We start from the raw sequence: 10696 nt of genomic DNA on the forward strand, positions 1-10696 counted from the left end.
GTTGAAGGGACAAGAAAGAATAAATTTTCATTTATTGAGTAAATGAAAAAGTCATCAATTAATAGTTACAGAATAAATTCATTTTGGGTTCTCTTGGATTTCACTATGAATCCCCCCAAAAGTATAGCTCTAAGATCAAGCTTTTTTGAGTTATTTGACAAATTAAAATATTTGAGTAAAGCTTTTAAGTTAAAGAACATATATGGTCTTTGAGAAACATACCACCTGGATCAAATGAAACATTAACCACTATGTTGAACAATCCAGCTATGATTGTTTGTAGGTAAAAAATCATTTGCTAGACATTTTACATTACTGTCCATGTAGGGAGCATAAGAAATACTCATGATGGTCATATGGTCATATCAAAATGTCTGGGTTTAGAAGGGAGGGATCCAGGGACTGATATTTTTAGGGATATTATTAAATAGGTCCTAAAAGGAGAGCTGCTTCAGCTTGGTGTCTCAAAATGCATAGAAGAATGCCTTGCCTGAGTAGATGCTGATATAGCATGCAGTATTTCCATTAATTGATACACATCATAGAACCCCATAAAGATGCAGTCTGAAAACCAAGTCACTAGGCATTAGTTATCTGTAGGCTGTACATTTTCATGAGATAAGGGCTTATATGAGTGCTGTTGCCACTTTTTTTTTTTAACTAAATAGTTTTTGAGGATTTTCCAAAGATACTTTTCTCCTATGACCCTGAAAACATCAACTTCCAAATTATATAACCTGGAGCTTCCATGAAAAACAGAGACCAGTTGATGGCCTGCTAACTTTTAAATATGCTAAACTCTAGTATCCATTTTATTTGTGGTGTCAAAGAAGCAAAAGGCTATAAATTTTCCATAAAGGACAGTAATGTGCTCCACTTATATGTTCTACATGGGTAAATGGAAACCTATGTCTCCCCCAAGAGTATTGCAGAATGTACTGAAAATACCTTTATCCCTGCCTCATAGCTGGCCTCCCATCATTAATTCTTTCTGCTCTCCTGATCTCATTCCAGATGACAGATGTACTTCCCAATATTAGTGTTTTATGGCTGTTCTCCTGTGAGACATGTCCTTTCTTGTGTCTCCCCTTCTCAAGAGGTTGAATTTGTGGATCCTTTGTTCTAACTTCCTGTTACTCATTCACAGCTTAATATATTCATGAATGCTAACTCTGTGGAAATGTTTCCATGTCTTCCTTGAGAATTCCTAGAGGATCCAGGAATCAATCAGTGACCCTGTTTGAAATGGGTCTAAACTATCAGGGAAGTTTATTGCACATGACCCTCCACAAAGCATCCTTAACTTCTTTGTTCCTTAAGGTGTATACCACAGGGTTCAGGAGAGGTGTGATGACAGTGTAGGTCACAGAGATCAGCTGGTCCTCATCCCTGGTGTTCTCTGATTTGGGTTTGAGGTAGGCAATGGAGGCACAGCCATAGTGGATGACGACCACTGTTATATGAGAGGCACAGGTGGCAAAGGCCTTCTTCCTACCCTCAGCAGAGGCAATCTTGAGGATGGTGGAGATGATGAGGATGTAGGAGATAAAAACCAAGCTCATGGGGATCAAGATCACCAACACACTTATGATCAAAGTCAGGATCTCATTGGCAGTGGTGTCGATGCAGGAAAGTTTCATCACAGGTCGGATGTCACAGAAGAAGTGAGCCACCTTGGTGGTACAGAAGGGCAGCCTGAACACAGCTGGGACTTGTATCATTGCTACAATTAAACCAATGCTACAGGCTCCCCACACCAGCTGGAGGCACACTCTCTTGTTCATGATGACTGAGTACCTCAAAGGGTTGCAAATAGCCACATAGCGGTCATATCCCATGGCCGTGAGCAAGAAGCAGTTGTTGATAGCCAATGTGACAAAGAAGAACATCTGAGTGGCACAACCGGCCAAGGAAATGCACTGACTCAGGCCAACAAGGTTCAAGAGCATTCTTGGTATAATGACAAGTGTGTACACCGTCTCTGAAACTGACAACATGCTGAGGAAGAAGTACATGGGAGTGTGAAGGTGACGATCAAGACTGATGATGGTCACGATGATGACATTACCTGCCAGGGTTAATATGTACAGTGCCAGGAACACAACGAAGAGGGTGAGCTGGTGCTCATGGAAGTTAGAGAAACCCTGGAAAGTGAACTCACTCACCAAAGTGTGATTCTGTTTCTTCATTATATCATATATGCTATCTAAGAAGGAAAAAAATATTGGTGAAACCAAAAAGGGTGATATTGGTAGGCAAGGAGATTTTTTTTGTTCTTGATCTACCACAGGCTTCTTTTTATTTATATTCCCATCCCTATCTGTTTCTTTGAGAAGTAGATCCTGGGGGAATGGTTCAGTATCCTCAGTATGAAGAAACTACATGGATTTTTGGAGTTGAATCCTGTAAATCATTTGCTTCTTCTGTCATGTGTTGTCATATTTTGGGTAAGGGCTTAGCATTCTTTAGACAAATTTTACATTCCTTATAGGGATGTAGTGATAATAGCATCATAACATTATACTGTAAATATAAGTTAGAACCTTTAAAACATTGAATATGCTGTCATATAGAGTTCTGGATGCTGTACTACCTACTTATTTCTGAACATCTAAGGTTGCATGGAATAGTGGCTAATGCGCTTACAGACTGCTTTTTCATTCTGTTCCCTTGACTCTGATGCTCCTATTGAAGCTGCTCTGTTTCTCTTTGCTAGATGCCACTCATTCTTCAAAACTAAGCAAGCCATGTTCTCTGCGAAATTGTTCTCCACCCTAGGCCCACCTTTGTGTCCTTGCATATGTGGGTAGCAGAGAATGTTTTACTATATTTAACTTATGCATTGTCAGCATCTTATTGTGCTTTGGAAATCACAAAAGATACTCACACATATTATATCATTTCATTGCTGTCTTGTGAAGTATGAAGACAAGATTGCTGATTCTTTTGAGATGAGGAATCTGAGATCATCTCTGTTTTGTTTAGGGAATTGACCACATTCACATAGACATCAAAGGATTAGACTAAGTCTTCTGAGTCATTTTGCTTGTTCCTCCCACCGCACAAAACTGCATCATGCATCTCTCACCATCGCAGCTAGACAGGGACCATAAATTCCCACTCTGTAACCACTGTGTGACCACTGCAGTGCAGGACATGAATGTCTCCTTGAAAAATCATAATAAATCATTGTTCCAGGACAGAAATTGCCCACTAGGAAGCAGAAAGCCAAAGCGCTGCAGTGACATTTTCTTCATGAAGGCATAGTGTTTTAACCTCTGTCTCGCTTTTCCCTCATGTCTATGCCATGACAGCAACAAGCAAATAAATAATTGGGTTACAATTTAACATTCAAGTTATGTCATTAAAACACTGTCCAGAAATACCTAATTATAAACATGTAATTAGAAGATAAACTGGTAGTGCACCTTTTCCAGTAGCCTTTATCATCTCTATTACTACCAAACATATAATTATGAGAGGTTAGTTTTAAAATAATTAATTCAGTAACCCAACGATAGAATTTTTTTCCAAAAGTATGTTTTTTTCTGGAATTAAAACAATTAGAACACACTACAAAACAATTTACTGTTGGGTAAATTTCAAAGGTAATTCTTTAGTGCTTTTAAAATGTTTAAGTTTTCATTTTTCATGAACAAGTCACTTTTCAAAAAGGAAAACTCCAAAAAGATTAAAAAAAAGAAAGAAGTTTGGATTCAGCTCCTGCAGGCATGACATGGAAGAAATCAGATGAGGTTGCAAACAAAATAAATTTTGTGTTAGGTGCCACAGAACATTTCTTGATATGGAAAGTTCTTTGATCCTGATGTGTGTAGTGTGGCAAGTCACTATAAACACTCTTTATACACCTTTATAAACTGTGTCTTCCTGGAATATGAATTGTTGAAATACAGGAAAGAGCATGGCAGAGTCACATTCGGTTGTTTGTTTGTTTTTTTTTATTTTTTGCTTATTTATTTTTTATGATAATATTTTTTATTTAAATTTGAAACAAGCTTGTTTTACATGTCAATCCTTGTTCTATCATCCCCCTTTCTCCCTATCCCACTTCTATTGCCCATCCATCCCCTTTGTGCTTCCTAAGGAGGGTTGAGGCCTTCCATGGGGGAATCTTCGAAGTCTGTTATATCATTTGGAGCAAGGGATACTCTCTCAGTCACATTTTTTTAAAACTAAGATTGAATATGTATCCTGGGAAATCCTGATTTATTGCAATTAACAGAATGTGAGATCTTTTAAAATAATACATAAAATAGTAAAGAGGTAAACCAAACATTCACAGATACCACTATCCTCCACTAAGACCATTTACAATAAACCTTTATGTTTATTTTATCTCTCATATGACATCGTGTTAACCACTGATGCCACATCTCAAATTTCACTTACTTCTCTTCCTGTGAGTCCGTGTCTCAACAGAATAACAAGGGCAGAGACTGGAGATGTGACCATGGTTCACAAACATTTACACATGGTGTCATAAGGAGTCTTGAGTGTGGTTGGGAGTCAGTCCCAGGATGGAGGTGGAATGAAAGGCACAGGGGTGGGACTCTTTGAGTATGAGATGTTGCTTCCATCTAAAGAAGGAGATTTTGATGCCCAAGATAGGTTCTCCAAGGAACAACTCCCAGGCATTTGGGATGCTCTTCCCTAAGCACCCCAAGAGTCACCTTGGGACAGGGGAGCGTCAGATACCAGGGGATCTCGTTATATGAAGGACATGTTTACCAGACTCCGTAGCATTGTGTGCTGTGAACTTTGAGGCAGCTTTCATTGCAAGTATACAAAAATGTGGCTTATTTGTCAGGTTTTATTTTATTTAAATAAATATTCTATTTTTATACAGTTGAGCCTTAGAAAACCATGGTTACAAAATCCCAGTGAGATCTAGATGAAAGTCTTAGATTCCAGGAAACTGCAATCCTCACATAGACAAGAACTCTGATCCATGCTAGATGTTTTTCTTTTTCTTTTTCTTTTTGCCTGTTTAAATGAAAATAGTCATCCTCGACTATGTCTCCTTCCTCCCTTCCTCCCTTCCCCCCTTCCTCCCTCTCTCCCTCCCTTCCTCTCTCTCTCTTTCTTTCTCTCTTTCTTTTGCTTTCTTCTTTCTCCTTTCCTTTCTTATCTAGTGGGAATCAAAATTAGAGATAACAATTATAGCATAATATTCTGTGGGATGCTACAAGAACAGATTATCAAAACAACTTTCTCTGGACATCACTCCAGGCCCAGCAGACCCTGGATAAACACACTGGGACTCTTGAGCATAGTTTGGGGTTTTCATCAACCTTGATTCCCTGTCCCAAGTCCAAGTCTTTTATTTCCCGAGAGAGACTCTGAATTTTCTCTGGCATATGTCTCCTAATTGAACTATACTGCTTTTCCTCTGAGTTAACCTTGTATATTTTGTTAAATACATACATACATACATACATACATAGTGGTCTTAATATATTGTAAACCTGAAAAGTGCCCCAGTGTGCAATAGTTTCCCTTTTGTCTTACATAGGCTTCTTTATCCATTGAATTTGTGGTAACCTTTAAAAGTAGGGAATTATAAAATTAACAGTGCATAGCAAATGCAAAACATGTTACTGGCATTTGCTCTTATTGCAATACATTCAAAGATGAATGAAATGAAATATTGGGGGATAGACAGATGACTCAGTAGCTGAGAGTGTGTACCTTCTTCTAGAGGACATGAGTTCAGTTGCCAGCACCTATGCCAAAAGGCTCATCATCTGTAACTCTGGCCCCATGAGGATCCAATGCCACTGGTCTCTTTGAACACACATACATACATGCACACACACACACACACACACACACACACACACACACACACGGAGAAAGAGACATAGACAGAGATATGAGAGACAGAGGCAGAAACAGACAGAGACACAGAGAACAAAATGAAGCTAGTCTAGAGTTAATGGCCTACATTAAAAGACAGATAATGAGCAAGCAACACTTTGGTTTAGTGGGCAAGAAGGCAAGAAGTGATTTGTACATAAGTGTACTTGTCTGCTAGTAGGCTTGGCTTCTGTACTAGTTATTTCTTTGTGTTTGTTTGTTTCATTTATAAACACATTTGTAATATTAATGTAACAATGGTACTTACAGAGCACTGCATTTAAAACATGTAAGATGAAAAGCATGGCAGTAAAACAAACATTTGGAAACCTGTCACTCAGCTCACCTAGGAAGCTGCACTTCCAGGGTTTCTTCCTGTCTCCATGTCTTCTGGTTCCAGAACCTCTCACTGCTGCAGTGGTACCCACAGTCTGCATTATGTTTATTTTGATTGTAAGCAATTACTGCCATTGTTATACGTGTATGAATGCCTAAATAATAGGTCATTGTTCACCATATGTATTTTTGATGAAACAGCCAAAATATATGTATATGGCTCACTAAGGCTTGAGTCTTTTAAAAATTCAATGTTATATTTTAATTTCTTGGATGGCACTATAGCTTATGAGTTGAAACACCTTTTTTTAAAAAATGCCAATACTAGGGATATTTCCAGAAATTACAATGTTTCAAGTATTTTAATTCCCATCCTCATTATTTATCCTGAGCATTTGCTCTCACATTATGCCTTTATTTTTTGTACTTTTTAAAAATTAAATTTATTAATTTATTTTACATTCCCACCACAGTTCCCCCCTTTTCTTCTCCTACTCCTCCCCCGCCTTTTGATTTTCTTTATGGTGGGTTTTATTGAGCACACACTCATTTAGTATAGCCAGACATATTGTTGTGTGTTATATTTTGTACTTCCTTTATTGCTATGAGAAAAATTGCCCTTTTCAATATCATGATATTTTCTTTTAATTTATTATAAATCATGTTAATTTTATGTATTTTCATAAATAAATATATCCAGAGTTAATTGTTATGTGTGGTAAGAGATGGAGATTCAAATTCGTTTTAAGTGGGTGACTGGTTAACCAGGTCCCTTTTCCTGAAGTACTCCCTCTTTCTCACTGCTCTACATCTCGGTATCTCTCACAAATCTCTGAAAAACTCTGTGTAAGCACAGGCCAGCTTAAACACTATACATTGTTACACTAGTCAGTTTCACCCCCTTACCAACATTCTACAGTCTTTACAGATATAATTTCATAATAAATTTTATCAAGGAGATTATCTTATTTTATTTTTCCTGACTGAACTGTAGGTTTTAACACAAATTTTAGAATTAGGCTTTTGAAATTGCACTAAATTAAGAAGCATTTTTGTGTATGTTGGTACAGGTTCTTCATTTGCTTCAATGTTTTGTCTAGGTTCTGTTATTTAGTTTGACATCTATCATCTATCTATCATCTATTATTTATTTCTCTATATATCATCTACTATCTATCATCTATCTATCTTTCTATCTATCATCTATCTTTTTGTCTATTTTTCTTTCTATCATGTTGGGGTGGTTGTATGTGCTATGGCATATGTGTTTATCAGCCTTGGCAGCAGATTTCTCTTTATTCACTAAACCATCTATCCAATCCATTGACTAGGGTTTTCGGAACACTCTCAGGAAGGTGACAGAAAAGTCATTACACTCCCATTTATGGCTGAGAGTAAAACAAGAATACAGAATTAAACCAATTAAAAGTGGTTCATAGGCAGTCCAGGAGAATTTTAACATGAACTCCCAGGTGACCTTTCCCAGTGACATCACAGAGCATACATGATATTCCCAACCATGCATGATAAAACTTATAAATGCTGCTAACATGGGAGCCTTGAGCTTTGATGTCAGGGATCCTATTATTGGTTGGCAACATCTAGATGCCACAGCAGAGGGAAACCAGACATTTTTTGTAATAAAAAACATAGTTAGCATTAATTAGCTGATCAGACAGATGCCATATGCTTCCAGAATCCAAGAACACATGTAAAATAAAACAAATGAAAAAAATACAATATCTCACAGCTAATTTCTTAGGAACTATCCCAAGTTTGAAGATAAACCTCTATTGGGAATGTTCAGGGGTTGGGATACCCAGCCTTTCCTGTTTAGCCTTTTCTTGTGAAAATACCTTTTTATATTTTTTGTAGTTTTGGGTGGAGAGAATATCTTAAAGTTACAATTTGAGGCTTTGTGAAGGATTCTAGATAGAGTAGAATAAAACCACTTAAATAATCTTCTACCCAGATATCTCAATTATTTGAATTGTTTTGGATTTGCTGTTTTGTCATCCTCTCCACTTTTATTCTATCTTCATCAGTATCATATATATATATATATATATATATATATATATATATATATATATTCAACTCACTTAAAAGTCAAAACCACTGTGTCACTTACTCCTAAATTCTTTAGTGAATATTTCTTAATGAGGTGTACATTATTTTGCATAACCATGATATATGCTCATTTTATGCATGTATTTTTTAAAATCAGTGTATAATTTTTTTGTGTTTAATTTGTAGTGTGGTATATTAGGATTATATTCTATCTTTTATTAATTTTTCAGCCTCCTGTTCTTTCCTTGGTGAGTTCTACTTCACCAATTCTTTCCTGGGATTGCATGTGAGATGCTGTGATACCAGCTGTTTGAAACAGCATTAGATGTTCCTAACATTTCTTCACAATGATGCTCAAATCAAAACAGAACTATCCAGTGAGAATGGCTTCAGCTTACCTTAGACTTTATTTGGACCTGTCATTTGAGTGCTTGTTTATATTCCACACCAAGAGGAGTTTTAGCCTCTTTATGTGTATTCCCTGCTCTGGCCCTTCATTAAGTCATCCCTACAAGGAAATATAGCATCTTTCTTTGCATCATATTCAGAAACCAAGATCTGGATGCCAGGTACCCTCATTGCCACTTTTATATAGCCACTTTTAGGCTCTTTCCATGAAAAATAAAATGAAACAAATTAACAACAAACAAACAACCTAAATTTTGGTTTGTGGTAATACCTATATCTTAAAATATGTCTCTTAAAATGCCTGGAGTGCTGTATATCCCAGAGAGTTAGGATAGAACCAAACATGACTGGCAAAAAATTAATGTAATGGTGCCTAATGATATTCCATTGGAGCCTAGCTCATTTTGTCATCAGAGAGGCTTTACCCAGCAACTGATGGAAACAGGTGCAGAGACCCACAGTCCACCATTAGGCTGAGCTTGTAGAATCATTCAGAAGAGAGGTAGGAAGGATTGCCGGAGCAAGAGGGGTCAAGGACACCACAAGAAAACCCACAGAACCAACTAACCTGCATTCATAAGGAATCCCAGAGACTGAACCAGGTAGCCTGCGTAGAATTGATCTAGGCACTCTGTAATAGATGTTACAGTTATATAGCTGGATCTTCTTGTAGAACTCCTGAAAACGGAGGCAGGTGCTGTCTCTAACAATTTTGCTGGCTTTGGCAACCTTATTCCTCATACTGAGTTGCCTTGTCCAACCTTAATACAACAGGAGGTGCCTAGTCCTACTGCAACTTGATATGTCATGTTTAGTTGATATCCATGGGAGGCCTGCCATTTTCTGAACAGCAATGAGGAATGGGTGAGGGAGCATAGGGAAAGTGGGCAAGAAGGACTGGGAGGAGAGAAGGAGGGGAAATTGTGTTCAGCATGTAAAAAAAAAAAAAAGTAATAACAAAAAGTTAAATGTGCTCTCTTTCCTGTTGTTCTCCTGGGGCAGACAGGACTTCCCTGTCTTTTCTTCTGTCCTTCATCTGTTTCTGTGTCCTTTTACCTCTTTTCCCTTTCCTTCTACCTTCTCTTTCTAGTATAGTTTCTCACAAAAAAAGAATGTACACAAAAATATATGTGTGTTTAAATTAGAGTACCTGTAGAAGTCAAGAAATTGGAAAATGGCTATATAGTAGTGAGATTCCCAGGGAGGTAGAATAGTGTAACATAGGTGTTATCAAGTGGAGAACTAGAATAATGGGCCAGGAAGAGTTAAGTAGGGAAGAGGATGTGGAGTGCAGGATAAAGTATGGTGGGTAGGAGCATGGTCCAGGAATGAAGAAGTGTGAGGAGATTTCTGAGACCTTGTGAGAGAACTCCAGGTAAACAAGACAAGAGTCTTATAACTTCTGATCCTCCATCACATGGGTTGTTCTTGGAATGAGTTTTGCTTTTCTTCCCCGCCCATGTATAGTGGATAGCAGTGAATTTACTTCAGCTTCTGTTATTCATATGCCTCTACGGAAAACCATGTTTTTACCACTTGTGAATTGTCCTGTGATCGAACACCTTACTTGTCTTAACCCCCTGAGTATAAATTGTCTGATGTTCTGAATAAAGTTGGCTACTGTGTAAGACTTTAGTCTTACACCTCATTTTTAGGTCCTGCCCTCCCAGGTTCATGCCACCAAAGAGAGTGATAAACAAGGGGTTACGATGATTAGACAACTAATACTAAAGATCTTGGAAAATGCACATGACAACCCAGAATTAAAGAAGCTTCCTAAAGTACATACATACAAGTTTAAATAGAGTTACCTGTACCATATATGTGGGAATTATACCTCTCCCAGACTCCATAGTCTATCAAACAAGGAGCCTATTACAAAGTGTAGGTTATCTTTTCAATTTGTTGACCAGTGGTGTCTCATGAACCAAATTTATTCAGAACATTGAAATTGTTCTTAGTTTCTTTTCAGTACTTATAGTAAGTCACCTTTGCTAAAGATAAC

At 37.5% G+C, this 10696-nt stretch overlaps 1 protein-coding gene across 1 annotated transcript; it reads right to left on the reverse strand.

The window, feature by feature from the left end:
- Positions 1-1299: 1299 nt before the first annotated feature.
- Positions 1300-2189, reverse strand: LOC127223289 (olfactory receptor 10J1-like). Its single transcript, XM_051185767.1, is given in 2 exon segments — positions 1300-1353; positions 1356-2189. Coding segments are annotated over 2 exon segments (888 nt in total).
- Positions 2190-10696: the final 8507 nt, after the last annotated feature.

This window comes from Phodopus roborovskii, unplaced genomic scaffold (genome assembly GCF_943737965.1).
Source record: "Phodopus roborovskii unplaced genomic scaffold, PHOROB, whole genome shotgun sequence".
NCBI lineage: Eukaryota > Metazoa > Chordata > Mammalia > Rodentia > Cricetidae > Phodopus > Phodopus roborovskii.